The following is a 24,570-nucleotide window of genomic DNA, read 5'->3' as shown; positions in this document are numbered from 1 at the left end:
GATCTCTCGCGTGTGTACGTCAATCATTGTTTACACAGAGATTTCAGACGTTTTACCTTTCACTGTGAAGATCTAAACATACAGGAAATCGCAATGGAAGACGATTTCGGTATATCAACAGACAACGTAGAATTTATTTCTCAACCATATTTATTTGAACCCGAATACACCGGGGCTTGCCGGCGCTTGCGCAGACAGAGGCGCCCGCGCCATCAGAGTACTTGGACGTGACTGTGATTACAAGAGGTAAAAACGATATAAATACTGTTTGTTTTCTCACACAAACCAATCGTTTCGTGTCTTAGGCCATCAATGTGTACTTACATTTACGAGTCATTAAATCATGTTTAATTTGGACTTCTCTGTGCATGCTCTTTGAGGTGGACCCCATAGGCCTGCATCAAATGACTGACAGACAAGAACGGTTTGACCTAAAAATAACAAAATTGAAAATACTGTGGACACAAAGACACCTACATCTTGGATGGCCTTGAGGTAAGCTAAAACATATCAAAAATTAATTTCAAAGTGAACTATCCCTTTAACTTCAGAATCTGTGATATACGAAGCAAAATATATATATATATATATATATATATTATATATTATAAAAACACAAACTTTTATGTTGGATCCAATTAATCGCGATTAATCGATTTGGCAGCACTTAAGTGTGTGTGTGTCTATTGAAAGTCATTTTTCGCCAGTATTTAGGAGTATGTCAGTAGATGTTTTAGTTTGTAGTATTGTCTCAAATCTAACATGTTTGCGTCACAAAACTCCACAATTTGATCTCATGAGCCTTTAGTCAAACTCATGTAAATTAATTTGAATATCTGTCGGACCCTTTGTAGGTAGTAAATTATTCTGTATGAATAAACACTTCTTTTAATAGAAAAACCTAATGAATGAGTGTGGAATTGAACTTTTTAGAAAATATGAGAGAAAGACAGTGGCAGGCATTTGCCGTCAAATTTTGTCTGGTACTAAATTATTCATCAAGATCGGGGAACCAACTATCTTGGTTGCAGGGGGGTGGGTTGCATCTGGCACAAGCAAGACTTTTCAGATTTCCTGAGTGTGATTTCCACATTTGCTGAAAATAAACCACTTGTAAAATGCAAAAACACCTTTTTAAAACTCTCTCGTTCTTCATCACTTTCATTTATCACTGCAGGAATAAACAGCATCTTCACTTGTCAAGTTCTGCAGTGTGGGGCTGGTGTGTTTCAGAGGCTGTGGTGAGCGTGCGCAGCGCTCTGAATTTGTATTCCTGGTTGTGTCTTTGCCGTGCAACTGATTCCTTTTTCTTCTCCATCTTTTGGCTTCTTTCTATGTCTGCATGTGTGCTTATGCACTACGATCGCCCGCTCCCTGCGCACCCCTCCCTTCTCTTTCTCTTTTCCTCAGACACACACTGCACCGCTCTCTCTCTCTCTCTCTCTCTCTCTCTCTCTCTCTCTCTCTCTCTCTCTCTCTCTCTCTCTCTCTCTCTCCATCTCTGTAGCAGTCTCTGGTTGAGCATCCAGAAAGAGGACCGCGCGTCTTGCACCTCACGCTTGCGGCAAGCAACGCTTGTTGTTTCTGAGGGGTTTTTTTCTCAGTCTTTGCTATCTGTCCCGTCAATCCCGGGAGAAGAGCTATCGAGGATCGCAAGGAGCTTAATTGAATTAGCATGCATTTCAGCACAGCGGCGCACATACGGATTTTGGTCGTCCACACTTCGGCTGTGAGGGGCATTTTGCTGGTAACACTGTCAGACTAAGCACATTAGCAAGTGAATGCCTATCGGAGAGGGGGAGGAAGAAGAGAAAAGAGGGATAAAATGCAGTGCTAATCGATACGGTGTTCGCATCAGAGGCAGAGACAAGAATCTAAGAGAGCGATCCAGGATGGTGCTGGAAAACTGATCCAGCTCCGCTCCAGGTCTTCCACTTCTAGAGGGAGCACACAGTGGAGAAGCTTCGCGCTGCGTCTGCAGCCGGCTTTATTTATTTATTTGCTTCTTTTTCCCTCTACCATGCTGCAGCAGAAGTCTCTTTTTCTCTCCGTCTGTGAAAAGGAAACGTGAGCTCTCCATCGCGCCCAGGGTCAGTCTCATTCAGTCTGTTTCTTCCTTTCTCTGTTTCCTGTCATCTTTTAATCAGTATTAGAATAATCCATTAGCCACCGGGATGTCTCTTATCTCCTCTTGCGTGATAGAGGAGCTGCCCTCTGAGGGAGAGTGGTCTAAATAGCCGTGTAAGCCGTACCTGAGGCTGGGAACTCGGAAGGGAGACGCCTCCCGGCATCTTTTCCACCTGGAGCGTTTTTCCTCTCTTCAATTAAGTCGCAAAATTTGCATCCAGAATTATTGATCCATGCGGCCGTGATTAGAAAGCTTTTGGGAGTTGCAGCGCAGATGACTATCGACTTGATTGAGCCTGCCCTCCTTCTCTTTTTTTTTTTGTGGTTTTTGGGGGGGGGGTTTTGATGATCATCGAGCGTAAAAGCCAGGAGGAACAGCCCATTTGTTTTTGTTTTCCTTTGGTTTTTTGAAGCCATACTTTAAAGGAATTTCTTCTTTTTGAGGATTTTATCGTCTTTTTGGAAACCTACTGTGAAAGCCTCTGGGCATTGTTTACTTCTGCATCATTTATTTGACCCGTGGATAATGATTGACATGGGCACTGCTCTCTGAGATGTACTCTTTCCAACGGGTGGGACAAATGGGGTGTGGAAGGGCCTACGCCGGGCCTTCTTGCCCCAAGCTTGAGGTGGTGTTGCTGGGCTGGGAGTGTGGCGGAGGCAGCTGGCTAGGCCTCGGCTCTTGGTGGAGACTTGCATTATCTCTGGCCTTGTTGGCCTCGGTGCCGGACAGAACGGCCAGTGCCCGTGTGTCTTCCAGCCTGAGCACCACACACCATGTCCATCACTTCCATAACAAGCATGGTACCATACCCATCAACATCAACAGGATGCCCTTCCTCACGAGAGGAGGCCACGGTAAGCCCTCACCATTTATTCAGCATTTCCTCTTTATCGACCGGGTTGCTCAGACCCAGTGGTTCTAAAAAGCTTTGATTTGATTAAGGAGAATTATTCCACTGGAAAGCAGGCTGTTGATACAGCACACTTAAATGTGTGCGCATGCCCTGAGATTCACTTAGTACGTCACGTGCGCGCTTTGATCTGTGCCTTAATAGATCGCATGGGGAGTGGCCTTGTGCTCTTTGCACTCACTGCAGATTCAGAAGAAGGATGGGTTTGTTGGATAAAAGTGTGGGCCAGATGTGCTTCCTTTCATGTCCTGCCTCGCCACTGCTCCTTGCCAGGCATCTTTTTTGACACCTGTGTCAATCAAAGATTGTGTGCAGCATTGACAACCTGTCTTTCTGCTGAGCTCTAGCATATGTTGAGTGTCCAGTGAGCGTGTCATTTTCCAGTGATAATCCTCACATATGAATAGCTGGCCTGTGCTACAGGTTTGAATCACCTGCTGGAGTTTGGGATTATGCTTTTGGTCCTACATCTCCTTTGATAGGTCAGAGCTTTTGTTGTGATTTATTTGGATGTCATTTTGCCACCATTTTTTGAGATGAACAGATTATTAAAAAACAAATAATTGTAATAACCAATTAATAACGATGCTGATTTCTATTTTTATTTGAATAATCTTTAAACAAATGGTGGGAGATTAACAACCCAGTAAATCTCAATAAAAACTATTTTACTAGCAAAAACTTTTTTCTAACAAGCATGCATGTGTGTCTGTGTTTATATAATAACAAGAAATTATTGTCCAAGTCAGTCACCTTATTAGAATGATTTCTGAAGGACCATGTGACATTGAAGACTGGAGTAATGGCTGCTTTCAGTTATTTTAAATTGTAATAATATTTCACAATATAAAGGTTTTACTCTATTTTTGATCTTATAAATGCAGCCTTAAGGTCCTTGCACTCTGATTCCGAAATTTTCGTATGCGTTTTTTTTTTTCATATTCACATTCGGTGACTAATTCAAAACACCTCTCAAAATGCTTGCTACGGAGGCAAGAATCGAACCCGATCCGAATTTTTTTATGACGGACGAAAGTTTGACGTATTTACTTCTTAACATGCGGAAATTTGGATAGAGAATTTCGGACTCGGTGTGCAAAGACCTTTAGTAAGCATAAGAAACTTATTTCAAAAGCATGAATATTAATCTTACCGACCCCAAACTTTTGAATGATAGTGTATATATTTAAAATGAAAAGTCAAATACAGATGTTATTAGTCGCACAAGGCTTTTTTCACACTTCTCAAATTTTTTTAAGTTTGTCAGACACTTGCCTTTGCTATTCCTCAAACCAGAATTGTATGAAACAGCTTAACAGAGCTCAGTATTGCCAGTTGCTCAGTGTTTTCACATCTGAATGAACTCAAAGGAGTCAGTGTAGATCTGCTTTACTGCTGTACACAGAGGAACAAAGCTGCTGATTAATCAAGTCATCTGTTAGTCTTTTATCGTTGATTATAGTAATAAAAGTATTATTTGAATGAAATAACCGATCCATATGGTAAAGAGGTGGAAGAGCAGAGCTCCACCGGTTGTCAATTTCATAGATGTTGTGACCTTCAAAAAACTACTTCCTCGCTGCAGGCAAACTCACACATCTCTCCTTCCACCCCTTACCTCTCACATACTGAGATCTGGAACACTGTAAACACAGATTACTCTGTTGTACTGTATTGTACATCACCACTCTAGGGATGTATCTTGGCTAATCAAGCAGAATTAACAGTTGTTTAATGTAATTTAAGTCCTGTTCACACCAAGTCCAAAGTAATGACTTTGAGAGGATAACATATTTACAAAAAAATCACACTAAAACATTTTTAGTGCTGATTAGTGCTATAAAAAAAAGACATACAAAAAATTGGATTCATTGTGAAGGAAGTCATAAAGATGCATTGTGATTTTTGATGTTTAAAATTTGGTTTGAACAGGTACTCATGCATTTCTCCATGGTGGAATACCACTTACTTGCCTTTCCATACCTTTTTAATGGATTTTACCACAAAACTTGCTCTAATTGTAGCTTTGCTTTTATCTTAACCTTCACAACAAAGATGTTGGGCGTAACCAACGAGATGACTCTGATTTTGATGTAGTAGTTCATCAGTAAAGCGGTCATGCATTGTTTTCGTCTCTGAGTGCTGGGCACATTTACGGCTGTTGGACACTTAGTGGAAGAGGGAAACAACGAGAGTGGGGACATTGGATAGCCACAATCAATGTGTCACCTCCCACACAAAGTTATAGTAGCCGAGCCTTCCATCTGAAGAGTCTGGGAGGACAGTGCTAAATGATCCTTTTAAACAGAGAGGGTTAGACGGATCAGTCCTTCATCCCCAATGACAAGTAGTTCAACGGGGGAATGTGATCCCGCACAGTAATGGGATCATCAAGGCAACTGTTACCAGAATCATGGCCCTTTCAGAGTTTTTCATTACAACTGGTATTGTCAGTCCGATTCACTGCTTCCGTCTCGACATTAATCTCACCTGCCCTCCCATCCGTCTTCCGCAAAATATGCAATGAATTTTCAGTGTCCTTATCGCGTGGAAACAGGGCCAGCAATCCTGACCGAGCCGAGGTGGAGCCGACGCGTCGTGAATTACATCACCGCTCTTGTAAAGCATCTCCACAGCCATTACCGGAGTCCCGCAACTGAATGTGGCTGTCAGAGTGTCCAACCCTGATGCAATGACGACTGATAAAGTTCAGCTTGCTTACAAAATTGACAGATCAATTTGATGACTGTATGACTCAGAGACACTTTTAAATTCCGCCCCTTCATTCAACACGAACATGAATCAGGTCCTTTCCAGCCCAGCCCTTTGCGGCAGGAAATCATGTCATTTTCGTACCTGTATATTGTATTCATTCTGATGCACTGAGCATTTTATACCTACAACAAATTTTATGCATGATTATAATGGACAATATGACTGTGCTGGTTCCTAATGAGCTTTTTGCATTTCCATACAGTTCTAAAGCATCTTCAGCAAGCTGGAAACCTTCACCCCCACTGACCAATAATCACATCCTGCCAGATCCCATCACTCAAAGCTCCCCTGCCAGCAAGGTGGAGATAATTGATATACTTGATTATGTAGATTAGTAGAATTAGTCAATCAGGTGTACAAGGGCTGATGAAAGGATGAAAAAGGATGGAGTGATGGGGGGGGGGGGGGGGGGAGTTGTCACACCACACAGACCCATGTCTCCGTCTCATGCCGTTGACATTTGCTCTAGACAATGCTCATCATTTGTGCATCTCATGCCATCTGAAGAGCCCTTGGCACAGCACTTATCTACTTGACATGCTGGAAACCAACACTCATATGCACTTTGTGTTTATTCCACAGGCTTGTCACAGTTCCCTGTTTTGTTTTTCATTACATTTTAAAAGCGGGCTTAGTATTTTTTTCCTCATTTAAACATTTGACACAAAACATAAATAGTACATTTTAAAATACTGTTTAAAGGTGTACATAAAGTGAAAACTATTATTAATAATGGTAATAATTATTATTAGTTTTGCACTGGATTAATATCATTCCAATTTTTCACATAGAGTAAATATGTCTTGCTTCTGTTTGCTATTGACCTGTGTTTGGGCACACCAATCCAGCAGTGACTTTTTTTCCACACTTGTCACAATTCTTCAACTCTTTGCCCCTCGACCTTTAATCATTCACCCGTCGCCCCTGACAACACAGCTGCAGGCCACCTGCCATGGCACTGACCCACTGATCCATCGATCCCACGGCCTGATGGATTTCCACAGTTTTATTTGAGTATCTGCCCACAGCAGAAGTCTAATATCGCGTCTTTCTCTTTCTCTCTCTCTCTCTCCATCTTGTTTTTGTCATCGTCTCATTGAAATGCTGCATGCCCCTCCTCCCCCTCCCCCCCAATCCCCCACCCCCCCCCCCCCCCCCCCCCCCCCCTCTAATACCCAGAGCTCCATGCGCTGATGGAGGTGTGATGTTTGACAAGCAGCAGGTTCTGTTTGTTCGCTCATGCCTGCCCCTGCATGCTGATGTGGGGTTTCCCTTGTCATTGCCTTATACGGCAAAGATGCAGCCTCTCTGGACAGTTCCCAGATCAAACATTGTTTTTTTTTTTGTGAGGCTCAAGGGCGCACCTTGATCTGAGCAAGGGCATCTCCTAATGCACAGCCACTCGAGAAAGCCATGATGGATGCTTCCCCTTACCGGTGAAAAGGGGGCTATCCTTTGTTGATCACTGGTGTGTACACTATAGATTGGACCCCATCAAAAGCAGTTTGCTCCAGCAAGAGCCGCAATCTATTACAGTCGCCAAGTCGAGCTCTAAACGGCTGCACAAAAAGTGTGTAGTGGCACAATAAGGAATAATTGATCAGTGACTCAAAACACTGTGATTTGGGAATGATCCATTGTTTGCCCTTAATAGCCTAAATATGGGCCAGTAATGAGAAAGCACTTCTCTGTGACCTCTTCGTTCTCTGTTCTGCCAGTGTTATTGAAAACAAGAGTTCTGCACAATTTTCCCCTCCTCTAAGAAGCGGCTAGATGTAGAGCCATCACTTTAAGTGCATGTGTCATTTCAGCAGCGCTTCTGAGAATAGACCTGTGACTGCAGTCCAATCAATGTGATGGGCAAAGCAGTTAGGCAATAAACTAGAGGGCTGCGGTTTGGACCAAGCAAACCTTATGCCACTGAGCTCTTGGCACCCTGTGAGTGGTCAGATGTTGAAGCTGAGGTTGTGCTGGCCAAAAGAAATGTGAACATTCAAGCTGGAATGAAAATATTGGCTTTGTCTAAAAGCACTGCTCTGGTCCCCACACCTTCCAGAAAGGCTTTACAATTGCTTTAAGATTAATAGCGGATTCAGTAATGCTCGGTAACTGCAGCAGCAGGGTTAAGGTTACTCCCATTCCTCTGTGCTCCAGACCTGTGGTGTGTGTTTTACTAAATGTGACATTGAGGAGAAATAGCTCGGTCTGGATCTCACCCAAGCCCTTGCTAAAGGGAGACAGCCATGCTGTGAGCTGTGAGGGGTGAAATCAGTCTCTAGTTGCCTGGATTCCTCTTCTTACACCTGCACTAAAACTAGCTCAACCGTGCCAAAAACCATCCCAGGGCTGTAGCAAAAAAAAAAAAAAAGAAAGCCCATTGACTTTGCTATATGACCAGCGCTCTGTCCAGCCAACCCATCTAACCATTATACAATACAGAACAGCTTTTATATATATGAGTTCTCGCAGTCAATGGAAAACCTAGGAAAATTATTATAGTTAATGCATTTGTGTATTCATTATATTATATATTACATTGCATATTTTTTATAATAATTTTTGTTATGCTCCTCTGAAAATATCTAATTGACGATGGATGGATGGATGGATGGATGGATGGAGTGCAAATTGAGTAAAATCATGTCAAATTATTTCAGCTTATATATATATATATATATATATATATATATGTGTGTGTGTGTGTGTGTACATTTATATAGTATTCACATTGCAAATGTATATTATATTACATTGCATATTTTATATATGTATCTATCTACATTATAATATATATATCCGTAAAGAGCTATTTCAAGTTCAAGTCGATTAGTTACTTTTGGTTGAGCATAAGAAAAATTATTATATACAATAGGCCATGTAATATATAATATACACTATGTATGCCTAATGTATAAACAAATCTAATAATCAATTTGCACTCAGTATTTAATTGACTAAAAATCCTTATCCAATAAGCAATAAGTGAAAAGACATTCGTTCATTGGTCAAAAGGTGTGGACCCTGAAGAAAATCATTGTTTGTATATTTGTTTTTTACCCTTCAACAAGTTTTTGTTGGCTTAAATGTTTCTCAGGCCTAAGATGATATGTGTAATGTATTTTGGACATTATGGTGGTTTTTCAGTTAAATAGTTTAAATGTTAATTATTTTAATTCTTGACCTAAGCACTACAGATAACAAACGTTTTGGACGAGTTTGAATAAATCTCAAGCCATAATTATATGTATTTGTAGGTTTTTAAAACAGAATGTTATCTATGAATCTCTTTGGTAAACTGTTAAATGCAGATCCTGGAGAAATTAAAAAAGTAATAGTTTTTGGAAAGCTAATTGGCCTTGATGAGTTCTGATAGCTTTGTGTTGTGACGTGTATTGGTCCACAAAGATGCACAAACAAGAAAATTTGGCTAATCCAACTTTAACCATCTAAATCCCATATTTCTACTTAAGCCTGAGCATCACTGCGTGACACAAATCAAGGGCCTCATAATTTTTAATGAAGTTCTTAGTGCAGCCATGTGTTACAACTTTGATGATGTGCCATCATTATATCCCAGACCTGACAGTCTGGCTTTTCATTACACAATGAAACATCTTAAATTCCCAGAGTGTTTTCCCCCTGCGAGGAAAGTATACGAACCGTTCGATCAAATTAATGATAATAACAGGCAGCAATGGAAGAGCATAAATGTAATCTGCATAACCTGTGAAGTTATACCCGCATACTTAATTAAAAACTGTTCCTGTCAAGCCTCCCGAAATAAGCAGTGCAGTTGTTAGCTGCTGACAGCCAATCACCTCTGTGATGTCCGCCTAAGAATAGAGTGTTATTTGTAGAGGGTGTTGAACAGCAGAAACAACAGTGGTGAGAAGTGGAGCCCCAAGTCTCCAGGTCTGAAATGCGCAAGCCCGGGATCAACCCACTCATTTCTCCCCTGACAGAGTCGAGAACAACCCGGCGCTCGTCCTGAAACAACACAGCCTGGCCTCGGAAAATGGAGTCGCCTCTGAAATCGCTGGTATCCATTTATTTGTTTTTATCAGAGATCTGAAATGGGCTGTGGTGCATTTCTCTTTTAAAAAAAATAGAGACTTCAGAGCAAGACTAAAAATAAAATAAAAACAATCATATATCTCGGTCATGTTTACAGAAGTTTTGCACATTTATTTTTAAACAACATTTGGCAAGACTGGGGATTGGGACTTTGCAAAGAACTGGATACAGCTCATTTTGCTATTTAGAGAGATAATAAAATTATTCCTGGCAATTTCTCCAAGGATTACACAATTTCACAGATAGACAAGCGCACAGCGAGCACACAGTGATGATAATATTGGCGGCAGACGTGTGATTCATGCCCTCGCATAAGGGGAATTGCAGAAGCATTCTGCTCTCTCTGTGGCTTTGCCGTGAAAAAGTGGATTATTTAAACTTCAAAATGTCCAAATGTTCTATTAGGCCAGATCTCCTCGCTGCAGTGTCCCAATCGACTCCGCTGAGGGTGCATAAGAAGTTCTGCTGTGCGCCTTTGCTCGCTGGTGTCTGTAACTAAATAATACATGGCCATTAAATTGAATGTTGAAAGCAAATTCTAAAGTCTGTCTTAATCTGAACACTTATATCGGAGTTTGGTTGATTAAAATCAAATATAGAAAGATATGTAGAGTTGTTGACTGCATTTTTTAAGTTTTAAAATGTGTGTAATTTCTGCGCGACTAGTGGCATCATATGGAATTGCAATGTTTTTTAATTGTGTTGGACTTACAGTAATAGCATTGACTCAACCAATGACATGAGTTTGGGGGTGGGACTGTTTGTTTGTTTTACCAATCGCATAATTTCATCATTTAATATGGTTAAATTAAATAATTTATTTTAGTAATTATGAATGCCATTCTAGAAAATTGCATGTTATATAATTATAATAGTGCTGTCAAAATTAACGTAATTAACCCAGCATCCGTTTTTCCCCGTCATCTTTCGGCTAGCGTTAGTTTATATGATCACGCTTTTGTTCATACAAATGCTTTTAAACCATTCACGCGCGATAAGACACAAAAGAGAATGCAGTGCAGTAGCGCACGTCTGTGACACAAACACACACTCGAGCGCACAGAAAGCCGCTTCAGACAGCGCTTGAATGGACAAAAACGCACAAAATTATGCCAAAATGACCGTTTTGTTGAGTATCCTCACAAGCACAGTCTTAAAGCGTTAGTTCGCCCAAAAATGAAAATTCTGTCATTAATTACAAACCCTCATGTTGTTCCAACCCCGTAAGACTTTTGTTCATCTTCGGAACACAAATTAAGATATTTTTGATTAAATCTGAGAGCGGTTTCACTCCTCCATAGGCTTCTATTGTAATTGAAACCTGCCGGCCCAGAAAGTTAGTAAAAACATCGTTAAAATAGTCCAAGTGACTACAGTGGCTCAACTTTAAGTTTATCAAGTGACGAGAATACTTTTTGTGCATCACACTCATGACCACCATCAATTACTGACAGAATTTTCATTTTTGAGTGAACTAACCCTTTAAATGAGTTAAATGAAGCCTTAAATGAAAGCAAAGAGTTACATATTAAGAAAATGTGACGTGTGCCAGATCCATGTCATGTGTGTCAGATCTTAAAGTGACAGCAGACTAATAAACCCACTACTGTGATGTCTGTCATTAATGATAATCAAAGGAAAAATGAAAAAGAGAAAATCACTCACTGCTCTTGACTGAATAACATTTGTAGCTTTAATCAGGATTATAATTTATCCAGTGAAGACTGTGAAGTATTTTATAACTTTATTCAATTTCTGTTTATATCCTACCTGTCAGACCTAGCTGAAAATCTTCAAAGCACTGTTTATAAGGTTACATGGGTCAAAAACAATGAAAACATTAACTTTTTGTGTATTTTGACAGAGCAAGTAAAAATCTGAACCGGTCTGACTGGGCCAATAGACAAAATCGAGCCCTGATATATTGAAGGGCACAGGTAAATGTGACATTTATTATAATGGGTTTATTTGATGATTGTTTTAAGTTCACTTAAATTAAAAGTTGTTATATTATTTAAAGTTATATTATTTAAAGCCTAATAAATGTTTTTTTTTTTTTTTATGATAGCTTTCAATTAAACTGTAATGCTGAATTCCTATAGTTAAAGGGTTAGTTCACCCAAAAATTAAAATGATGTCATTAATGACTCACCCTCATGTCGTTCCAAGCCCGTAAGACCTCTGTTCATCTTCGGGAACGCAGTTTAAGATATTTTAGATTTAGTCCGCGAGCTTTCTGCCCCTCCATTGAAAATGTATGTACGGTATACTGTCCTTGTCCAGAAAGGAAATAAAGACATCATCAAAGTAGTCCATGTGACATCAGTGGGTTAGTTAGAATGTTTTGAATCATCGAAAATACATTTTGGTCCAAAAATAACATAAACTACGACTTTATTCAGTATTGTATTGTCTTCCGGTTCTGTTGTCAATCTTTTTATGGCCTTCTTTCATAAAAAGATGCATTAGATACAGTAGCTTTTTTTTATATATATATATATATATATTTGTTTATGCTGTTTCTACATTAATGTGGAGCTTAGATGTGAAATTATTATAATATGTTAAAAACTTTAATGTTAGGTTTTATTAATTGCGATTAATTACAGAAAAAAATGTGCGATTAATAATTTTTTTTCATCGTTTGACAGCACTAAATTATAATTATAATAATCAACAATTTTCATGTAATTTAATTTCTTGATATTTTTTTTTTGTGTCACAGAAATGACCTTGCTCTAGAATGTAAATCAGATGTGCCTGATATATACAGTACATATGGACTCATATGGGAAGCAGTGCTGAATACACACAGGAAGTGACCCTGCTGTCTGCGATTGCTGCTGTGATTTACGGCTGCTTTTAGGCTTTGAAATGCTTCCTGTGCACTTCAGCGTGATGATTTAAGAGTCATTGTTGTCCGTGCTGCAGTTAACCGACCCCTCAGATTGAGACTGCCTGGATTTCTGTTGCTCTCATTATTTTGCCATCGCACCTTTTTGCTCAACTGTTTAATCTGAGTCTCACTGCTCTCTCATTATTTTTCATTCACTCTTCTCTTTGATCTTTACCACGTATTGTTCGGTTTTCACCATGTATCGAGCCCGACCTTGCTCTAGAATCAGCTTTCAGCCGGCAGCACCTTCAAAGTTTGCTTCTTTTAATCATCATTAGAGATATTGGCCTACATTCTCAAGCCTGTTCCGCAACCATGCTTTCTCAGATCTACTTTTTTAATTTTCTGTTATTGAATCAGATGCTTTGTTCCATCAAATGAAAGAAAAGCTCATTCAAAAGACTCTCCTAGAGGACATTTTAAGTTCATTTAGTCAGGTCAGCAAATGGACTTCCCTCTCGAATGCAAGTGGCCGGCACTCGCGTTCAGCGGGATTACAAAGCGCTTTCTCGCCTTTCTCTCGAGCTCCTCGGATGGGATCCACTCTTTGCGGGAGAACACTCGAGCCCTCTCAGAAATCATCAGTGACAGCGACGTAATCAGATCAGCCGTGCCTTGAGCCGTGATTGCAGGAGACACTCGAGCCGGTGCAATCAGCCCAGCTCTTTCCCTGAAACGCCTTCGCTTTTCTTGCTGCACGTACATGCAGACTTCCCCGGTCCTCGTCACTCACTTTTGACTCTCACCTTTGACTACTTGCATGCGTGTGAAGCCGAGGTGCTGTTTTTCCAGTGTCGCGCACTATTTACAGAGATCAAGATAATCGCTAGATACCTGAAGAGCAGGCTATTTTTTCTTTTGAGCAGGGTGCAATTTGATGACGATTGTGTTGAATGCTTTGGTGAATGCGGGCAATCAGAGGGAGCCGTTTGAACGTATGGTTCATAAGCACCATGACCGCTGAGCTACCGTTCGAGGGTGCTCCGTGTTTATCACAATCCCCTAATTACCTACATCCTGCTGAAAGAGGCCAGCGTGAGCCACTTTGTGTTGGTCCAATTAATTACATGGTTTAATTTCAGTAACGAATATACAACAGTACTGTCAAAGCCGAGCAGCAATTACTACTGCACTGTCGCACAAGGCAAATGGCTTAATTAGACGCTCTTAACGACCCTGGAACTGGCCGTTGTTTCCTTTACAGCTGTGACGGTAAACTTGTATTTTAGTAATTTATGCCTAAACAATAAAAACTTGAGTGCATTTACTGTAGCCTACTTTTTACAGATTTATTTTCTACATATCAGACCTGTTTTCTAGGTGCAGCACATGGATATTTCTGTAAGAAGTGAGAGAGGGACAATCTGTGACAGAATGGCTGAGATTAGACATTTGGGCAGCAGCACTGGAGACATATGGGACAGGCAATGTGACCGTCTTATTAAGCAAGCGTGTGCATTTGAGCTTGAATGCAAGCCTCCACTCCGCAGGACATTTGTATGACATTTGCAAATTAAACTGTGTGTGTGTGTGTGTGTGTGTGCTTTTTCTCTCCAAGTATATATATTTATATATATATATATATATATATATATATATATATATATACGCTACCATTCAAAAGTTTGGAGTTCAAAAAAACATTTAAAAAATGTATACTTTTATTCAGCAATGATGCATTAAATTGATCAAAAGTGACAGGAAAAACATTTATAATGTTACAAAGGATTTCTATCTTTCTTAAATGCTTCGTTCTATTTATCAAAGAATCTTATCACAGTTTCCGTAAAAAGTATTAAGCAGCACAACCATTTTCGACTAATAATAATAATAAAAAATGATTGAGAAGCAAATCGGCATATTAGAATGATTTCTGAAGGATCATGTGACACTGAAGGTTGGAGCAATGATGCTGAAAATTCGGCTTTGCCATCACAGGAATAAATCACATTTTAAAATGTAAAAATATTTCACAATGTTGCTGTTTTATATGGAATTTGTAACTGAGTGAGTGAGTGAATAATGTATAAATGTCTGCATTGTATCACAAGAGATAAACATGGTACTAAACATTACCAATCCATCCACTTTCGTATATTAACACTATGGTTATCACAACATGCTCACACTACAAGCAAATGTCAGCATCGGTGTGATTAACATTTACAAGTCATTACACACAAAGTCCAGAGCACAATATGTTCTTGCAGTAGTGCGGAGTAAAACAACGGAACAACAAGACTTATCTAACATTAATGATGAATGTGGCAACTTCTGTTCAACTAGCTCTTCGCACAGCGTCGAAACTATTATTTCAGACCTCTTGTGGTTTAAAATGATTTTCAGATGTTCAAAAGTTGAACATACACCACTGACTAAATAAAACTAAATCTAATAAAATATATATATAAAAAAAATAGACAATATTGTATGTAAAAGTTCACATCTCCTACGCAGGAGATAATACAGGGTTATTCACACCTGCTGTGATTGTCTTTAGGTTAGTTTCATTTTCTGAAATGCATCTTCTAATGGGCCCAATATGAGCAAAATGTTTTTCAAACAGAACTTTCTATGCCTTTCCATGGATGCTTGACTGGATTGAGTACAACACAGTTAACCCTTTTGTTTTTAAACCTTTCCAGTGGCACTTTTTACTGTTTGTTTCAGATTCTTTGTCCCAGTTCTCTTACATATCTCCGCTTTCCCTGAGGAATTTTATGTACTTAACTCCATCCATCTTTATGAGTTTTCCAGTCCCTGCTGCAGAAATGCATCCCCGAAGCTTCATACACTCTCAGTGTGATATGCTGTGTGTTGTGCCAGCATGAGACACTAAAGCTCTGTTCCAAAACCTACTGGGCTACTGCACTGCCTAGTGCCTACATAGACAGCTGGCTTCTAAGGCAGCACCCTAACAGTCATTGAAACTCGCTAGTTACTGATACCGAATACTCTACATAAGCATCATAATACAATACATAGATAATATTCGCATTTTTCCAAATGGAAATGGGACTCTAAGGGTGACTTAAGCAGTCTGTTTAATATTATTGCACTTTTTTCATACTTATTTTTGTCAACAGATTTTATTTTTTATTTTTTCATGTTGCATCAGCTGCTTGAATGACAACCAGGTACACAAAAACAATGCATTATACAGACAGACTATACCTCTGTCACTCACTGCCTCATTTCAATTCACAAATAAAAATAAACATGGACTAATGACCATGGACTTTCAATAGATTTTGACGTTAAGCTAATGGTGCGATACTCTAAAAAGTATAGCGCACATTCAGATAAATTTTTAAGCCAGTTTAATGTAATTTAAGTTAAAATGACTTAAACATCCAAGTTGATTTATACTTAAAAAAGCAACTTTTTTACAGTCTCGGTTCTGGTTGATGAATAAGGTAGTTTTCTCCTTGGCACAGTTGCATTAGCTTATGTAATCTTTGCTGACACAAATATATCTGTTAATGCACAACAATACAGTAAACTACATTTAAAAAAATGAATAGCAATACTTCTAGTGATGAAACTACTGGAAGCGATATACAGTTTTCCAGCTGTTGATTTCTCCCTCCTGTATTGTTATAGAACACAAACAGCCAATGGAGCACTGATCTTGCACCGTAAGCAACAACACATAGACACTCTGAGAATAATGCATTGAGAAAACTGTCACCACCACAAATTAAAACTCTCCTGCTTAGCCAATTTGCATATTCCCGGTTAGTATTCTCTCTTCACTCTCGCCAGATTGAATCAGCCTGCCGCTCGACTTGTTTTGATATGCATGTGAGTTAAAGTTAAGAACGCTGTGCATATTTCACAGATGTGAAAGCTATAGACTTTGATGAAATCAGCCGTAGCACTAACCCCCCCCCCCCCCCCCCCCCCCCAGCCCCGGCATGTGTCAAACCATGTCCTAGTTTGTAACATAGCAACCGTTATGGAGCGAGATCAGAAGACCTGTTTCCACTATATACTGTACATTATGTGAATGCACTCGGTTTTTAAGTCCAAACCGATGAGTGTGAGATTCACACGACTGAGCTTATAATAAACCTACACGTTTATATCTAATATAGCAACAGTCTAGAATAGCAGCGTACATGGGACACGAGTGTTTAGATTGTGATGTTGACAGGCTTTTAGTAGGCAAAATAATAGCAATTCTCAAAAAGCTTTTTTTGTCAACGCTGGAAAGAATGCATTTTCTTTTTCTCCTGGATCCTCTGGTTGCTGTGGAGACGGTCCCTACCTGAAGGAGCAAGAGTTCTTTTCCATTTCCAATTCCGCAGAGGGAGGATGCGGTCGGCAGCCTGCGGGTTCAGCGAGGATGCTGTTTGTGTTTGGCAGGAGTTTTGAAATACCCCAGGGCAACGTCACAGGGCCTTTTCCCCTCTTTGTGCCTCAAGGTCTATTGGTATCGGCGCAGTTAAAAGAGAAATGGTGTCATTATTATTGAAGGACTTTTACTGAAATATTGAAGCTGTTGTCTTTTACCCAAGAGGATCTTTTTGGCCCTCAAGAATATCCTGAAACACTCTCTCTCTCTCTCTCTCTCTCTCTCTCTCTCTCTCTCTCTCTCTCTCTCAAAGTTTGTTTGAACTTTGATTGGATGAGTCTCGTGTTCGAAGCAATTACTTTTACATTATCTTTTTATTTTTTTAAATATCTAATCTCGGTCTGGGAATATACACATTTTATCCCCCCCCCCTTTTTTTAAATGTATTAGTCGTGAAGCTACGGACACCGCGACTGGTGAACCATGCCAGAAAACAAATCTAGCACTGTTTGTATCATAATAACAACTGGTGGAACAATGATGCAGTCACAAACTGCTTCCCTGAGGACAGGCGTATGTATTGAATCCAATGAAGCAAGGGGCATCTGGCAGTGGCTTTAACCCGTTACAGATCCCCTAGAAAAACTAATGAAATTATACAAGGATATTTCCATCCAAACAAGACCGGAGTCACTCGCTGTGGAAATTGGCTTGAGCCGCTTAACATTGTCCAAGATTTTATGCACGTTCTTTCCTCCAATGTGTTTAATGATAAGATGTGCCTGGTAATTGTAACGTTTTTATTCTTTCTGCAACGATATTGAGGAGGGAAACAAAGGCTTTGTTTGGTAAATGTGCTTTCACGTTTTGTTGCCAAGTGATGAAGCGAGTTCTTTCCAAGCTTGTGCCTTGATTAGGTGGCGGTTCTGTGCTGACGCAGAAACCATTCACCCATATTCTGCACAGACAAAAATCTGTCCTCCTCTTTCACAGCTACAGTAGACACACATTTCTACATTGAGTCTTGCTGCCGAAAAATCTTGGCCGAAATAAAGCTGTGGAGACATTGAGCCAAACACTGAAATTAATCATTTTAAATTTAGCACTTAGTCGTATTGGAATTGACACAAAAAAAAAAAATATATATATATATATATATATATATATATATATATATAAATATATATATTATCATAATTAAGAGATTCATATAAAAATATAAAAATTTATTTGGTGCAATTTTCAATTTTAAAAATGCTGATTAAATGGCAACTGTATAGGAAAACTAACTATTCCAAGATCTTGTTGTTATAAATGCAAATATTATTTAAAAAACATATATTTTTTTTTAATTAAATCAAAAAAATTAATAGCTAAATAAATGTGTGTGTATATATATATATATATATATATATATATATACATTGAACAAAATTATAAACGCAACACTTTTGTTTTTGCCCCCATTTTTCATGAGCGGAACTCAAAGATCTAAGACTTTTTCTATGTTCACAAAAGGCCTATTTCTCTCAAATATTGTTCACAAATCTGTCTAAATCTGTGTTAGTGAGCACTTCTCCTTTGCCGAGATAATCCATCCACCTCACAGGTGTGGCATGTCAAGATGCTGATTAGACAGCATGATTATTGCACAGGTGTGCCTTAGGCTGGCTACAATAAAAGGCCACTCTAAAATGTGCAGATGTGCAAATATATATATATATATATATATATATTCTTTTTTTCACAGAATTATACTTTAACAGATCTAATTTCAGAAACATTGACAGAGCATGTGTACGCGAATTGGTCCAGATTTGTTTTTGTTTATTAAAATAAGTGATATACATATTATTTTTTTTTAAAGTATACATTTAAAAAAAATGTGTGTGTATATACCAATTCACGTACACATGCTCTGTCAATGTTTCTGAAATCAGATCTGTTAAAGTATAATTGTCTGTGCATATCTGTTTCAGACAAGAATTTATGGTAACGCTTCCTTTTACAGTCCTGTTACCCATGTACATACTATGTACTTATTATAGTAATTACAATTACTGGGTAATAACTAGGTACTAACCCTAAACCTACCCCTAACCCATGTACTTACCTTATATTAGCCAGTACTTTCTAGGTAAGTACACGTAAGTACTGTACTGTAAAAGGAAGCGTTACCGAATTTATGAAATATTCAGCTGACATTTGAAATTCTGGTGTGTCTTTCCAGCATCAACATATCAGTGAATTTCATCATTAGTGTGTTCTGCTATGTATGCTGACTCAGATACGACATAAACAAAACTGCTTTGAAAACCACAACTAAAAAGAACAGACATCGCCATGTCAAAATGTGCAGGTGTCTGTTTCTAAAGAAGTTCTTATTCTATCTGAGTGTGAGCAAACCTGTGAAGAGATTGAACGTTGTGTTAAGGTAGGTTTGTGTGCCTTATCTTAAAGAAGGGAGGCAGGGGTGCTTAGAAGGCTGTATTCAGAGCCCGAGCTCCTGTCCCTGCTGAGGAAATCTGCTCTGCATATATTATCACTGTGTGTTTAGAGCCTCCGCTGTGCAGGTTGCTCTGCATATATTTGACGCAGCTTGCCTCCTTGATACTCATGTGACAGTGAAGGCGACATAATGATGAGCTTTATATAGAAGCCATGGCACATATTGCTGTGTGAAGGCAGCACAACACTAAGGCTCATGTTTTAAAGATGCAATGCAAGTAGAAATTGAACTGTAATATTAAAGATGTGGTGTCCATCTAAACAATGCTGCAGTGATGGTGCACATGTTGGTGAAAGATTTAAGTTTGACTTTTGTGATGCCCAGATCATTTCTGTTATCTTTAATTGCTAAAACCTTAATAGCTATGTGTATATATGCATGTATGTTTTATTGAGTTATTTATTTATGAAAATGATAATGGCTAAAGAGCTTTATTCATTTTTGTAGCTGATTTGTATTGTGTGTGTGTGTGTATATATATATATATATAGTAACTAAAATGGGGAAAGGAGAAATGGTCCTATTAAAGGGGCTATTATGTAGAAATCAGAAACACTTGTTATTAGCGACACCGGTGGCCGTTAAGTGAACTGCAGCCAGCAACTTATTACTCTTGCTCACACACGTCACATACTGTAACTTACAAGAGACTCAATGTATAGTTATTTTTCATTCTTCCCTTGAAAATTACAGTTATGATAGTTTGAATATATCATAGACTAGACTATATCTGGCTATGTGAGACTATACATTTTCTTTGCATTACTCATTACAGTACAGAATCGCTCTTTCGGCATTATCCTGAACATTGCATTCATTTCATGTGTCATAGAATGGAAGAGAGGCTAACAGGAGATTTTCTCTGCAAAACGACCCGAGTCCTTCACATAAAAATCAGTCTACAGTCTTCCACAACCTAGGAAGTCTGAGGGGTTTTTTGTTTTGTTTTGTTACAAGCTATTCACACTTTGATAATAAAAAAGCGCTTAAAATCCCGTTCACACCAAGAATGATAACTATAAAGATAACTATATCAGCGTCCACAACAGCAATGTTACACACTAGCTGTGGTGTGAACTCTGCTATTCTTTAATATTGAGAACGATTTTTAGAACTTTATCTTTATAGTTATCTTCCTTGGTGTGAACGGGCATTAATACATTAAAATTCTTAAATATAGCCCCTTTAAGGCTGCCCAAAACTTTATTTCTTAAATGTGAATAGTCTTCCAGTAAGTGGTTATTAAATTGAAGATTAATAGTATTCAAACAGACAAAAATTTTACTTTTTTAATTGCAAACTAAAAAAAGAATAATAATAAGCCCAACTGTGATCCAAAAATTATGTTTTAGTTTTTTTTTTTTTTATTCCTTTACATTTGAATTTATTAAACGCTTGAATCAGCTTAATTGTTCATGAACTGACGAATAAACTTGAGAAATGGGAAATGCAGTTTTAATATTTGAACTTTTTTAGCCTCCAATCAGGCAGAACTGAACATAACTGATCAGTCTCACTTTTTATCTGGGTGTTTCTTAAATCTTAGTCCCTCTAACTTTGTTTTTATCTCTTATATCTTAAAGGCTGCATCTCTGTTACTCTATTTTCTCTGACTGAGCATTTACCTGGACTGTTTTTCATCTCTGTCGCGTTATTCCTATCAACCCCATATTTCTTTGTCATGCAGCAAGCTTGTGAGACTTATTTTATGCCCTCTCTAGTCCCTATAGGCCTCAGCATGCACAATTGGTCCCCACAATGAAAATAATTGGGCAAAGTTCATGAATTAAAAGATGTGTTCTGAGCACAGTGAATTCAGCTAAAGCTTTTTTATATGAGGTTCAGTGCATTCTTAGTGGGCCTATGAGGGTCAATGGAGCCGTTCCTTATGCAGGAGCAAACACATTATATTTACAGATTATAATTAAAGACTGAGCGTTTAATGATCACTTAAGCAGTGTTTTGCAGTAGATACAAATACTCATGAAATTCATCTTTTCAATATACACTACCGTTCAAAAGTTTGGGGTCAGTGAGAATTTTATTTTTATTTTTTGGAGGAAAGAAATCAATACTTTTATTTATCAAGGACAGTAAAGACATTTATAATGTTACAAAAGATTCTATTTCAAACAAATGCTGTTCTTTTGAACTTCCTATTCATTAAAGAATCCTAAAAAACCCCAAAAAAAACTGTACAACTGACAGACCAACAACTGTTTCAACATTGATAATAATAATAAATGTTTCTTAAGCATCAAATCCTCATATTATACTGATTTGTGAAGGATCATTTGACACTGAAGACACTGACACTGGTGATGCTGAAAATTCAGCTTTGATCACAGGAATAAATTACACTTTACTATATATTCACACAGAAAACAGCTGATTTACACTGGAATAATATTTAATACTATAACTGATTTTTGTTGTATTTTTAATCAAATAAGCGCAGCCATGGTTAGCAGAAGAGAATTCTTTTAAAAGTATTTAAAATCGTACCGACCCCAAACTTTTGAACGGTAGTGTATACCAAGAAAATTAATCATATCAGGTTTCATATGAAAAACAATTCTACCAGTTTCATCGCTGAAATTCTAATAAAAAAGGCTTTTTATGGCTTCTCAAGCAGCAAAGTTTTATAAGTTCCATGTGATTTCTAGAATGAATGACAGAGTAGCAACACATAATTACAAAAAACTGAACATTCAGTTGCCTCATTCAATTATTTTTTTTTTTTCAAAATATACATTTCATATGTATTTCAAATTAAGTAACAGTGATATATAGGCCCAGAAAAGCCTACTATGGGCCACTTTTACTAACAGCTCGCTCCAGTGCAAACCCTCTTTTGTCATTAAAATAATACTGGCAGGAATTACTACAGAGGCAGTGGAAAAATTAGCGCTGAAAGTCGTGGACAGTGTAATTTTTGTGGCTGACCTTATTGCATATGCTTTTATAGGAGTTTCCCTTTCAGACACAAAATGTATGGCAAGAGAGTATTTAAATACTCATGAATCATGCAAGGCGATTTACTAAGGTTCGCGCTAGTCAATTTACTATTTGCACCATTATTTAACGGACGAAAAAAGCACGTCTTAAACCAGACGCTAATTTGCGCTGCTCTTGCTAGATTGAATTGGTCATTATGGAAATGATCAGGCTGTGTCTGAGTTCTTTAATGTGTGCATTGTCAGTAAATCACATGCAGAAATTGCAAGTCCTATCGGCGCTTTTATGGGATTTGCCCTGTTTAGTAAATCTGGCCCAATTTTTTTTATGTAAAGGCTTCACATTTTAATTAAATTGAATAAACACTATTTCGTTTTAGATTAATTAGCTAAATTCTTTTTAAAAACTGCTGATCAAACTGGACAAATTGTTTTAAACTATTTGACATTTTTCAACATCCAATTAACCATAACCAAACATGACTGGTCAGTTAAAACTTTTCATTTGGATGTTTTTTTTTTTTAATGCAAAAAGTACTGATATTAGCAAGGTTCACAAGTTTAAAACCATTGTATAAATGCACATTTTGTTTCAAAGCAGTCAGTGGATGTATATAAGGATTGGGGAACACATTTGGTTGCATTTTATTTTTAATATTAAAAATGATTTATTAAAAAAGAATTAGTCACATGCCATTTATACCTCAAGTCTCAATGACCAACTGCTGTTGAGAAGAGTGGCAATACAAAGGATAGCTTTCTTCAGGTATTATAGGGCAACAAATCAATGCTGTACAAAGACTGGTATTGTTCCTTTTTTTAAATTTTAGTATTGACTTGGTACCCAAGTACCACTCCTTTTGGCATTCCTCGTCTGCACAGCCGTGACAACAGTGCCTTTCAGACAGATCAAATCACACTGCTATTGTGTGAGGAGATTTTCAGGTACTTAACCTCTCCTGTCCTCTTATTCTCTTTCTGTCGGTTCTCCGCACAAAGAGGGACAGACACACCTCTGGACATGGGCCTTTTTCCTCTCTAACAATGTGTTCTGGTCCTCTCTCTCTCTCCTTCTTGTTCCCTCTCCTTTTCTTTTGTGTTTTGTTCTGCTGCATAGTGGCCTCTGAGTCATCAGTCTACGTGCCTCCGATAGAGAGAGAGTGTGTGTGTGTGTGTCTGACTCGCGCGCACACACACATTACTTTCCTGGGGGCTCCGTACCTGCCTTTGGAACACTGCACTAAGTTAAATGAGAGAGAAAAAAGAGGCAGAGACAGAGAGCGAGCGAGAGAGAGAGAGAGAGCTAGCGCTTGATGGAAATATTAAGACACAGGTGAGCTGCTCTCTTAGTGCCCCTCCACCACACAAATGGAACTTGATTCACTCTGTTTTTGTCTGCCAGCAGGAGAGTGCTTTTGCTTTTAAAGAGACCTTACTTTTAATGTCTCTTTATTTACCCGAATAAAAATACATGTATATAAATATTTTTCCACATATTTTATAAATGAATAAATGCAGATTTTTAAATACATACAAAAACTAGGCGCATTAAACAAATGTTTAAAACAAATGTTCTTCAAGTGAAATTAAAAAAAAAAACTAATTGGAATAACATCCTTTTGAACAAAATCAGGCCAAAGTTTTTTTCGGGAATTCGATGCAAAGTTCGCTCTGGGTGATAAACAACTACCATTGGTCTGTGGCGATGATGCAATAGGTAGGTGTGACTCCGCCTTCTTTGATGCGAAAATCGTCTCCGGTTCATTTCTTCTGTGCAGTCTGTCGAGGTTGTAAAAACACACTAGTGAGCTGCTTTATAATAGAAATTGAAGTTGCAATTCTGACATATTCATGATTGTAAAGTCTTTAAATTATTTTTACCCCTAAGCAAAGAACGCAAAAGAACTTTGCCATAAGTATGTCGGGACCTTCAGTTTAACATTAATTTGGTAATGATGCAATGAAAAAACAACCGCCCCTTAAAGATTCTCTAATGTCCCCAACTTATTGGTGAAATGCAA

General features: G+C 38.3%; 1 protein-coding gene across 9 annotated transcripts in view; it reads left to right on the top strand.

Annotated features, from left to right (window-relative positions):
- Positions 1-24,570, top strand: part of nrxn2a (neurexin 2a) — a 452,348-nt gene that overhangs the window by 313,433 nt on the left and 114,345 nt on the right. The window contains exon 1 of one of the 9 annotated variants that reach the window (XM_056262004.1): positions 1,508-2,985. The exons of the other annotated variants lie outside the window; for them this stretch is intronic. Within the exon in view, the coding sequence (XP_056117979.1) occupies positions 2,682-2,985 (304 nt within the window). The 5' untranslated portion in view covers positions 1,508-2,681. Of the gene's footprint in view, positions 1-1,507; positions 2,986-24,570 lie in introns of those variants that run through there. 9 annotated transcript variants of the gene reach the window in all.

This window comes from Rhinichthys klamathensis, unplaced genomic scaffold (genome assembly GCF_029890125.1).
Source record: "Rhinichthys klamathensis goyatoka isolate OS25496 unplaced genomic scaffold, OSU_Roscu_1.1 h1tg000191l_1, whole genome shotgun sequence".
NCBI lineage: Eukaryota > Metazoa > Chordata > Actinopteri > Cypriniformes > Leuciscidae > Rhinichthys > Rhinichthys klamathensis.
Note: the sequence above shows the minus strand (reverse complement) of the source record. Positions and strands in the feature narration are given on the sequence as shown.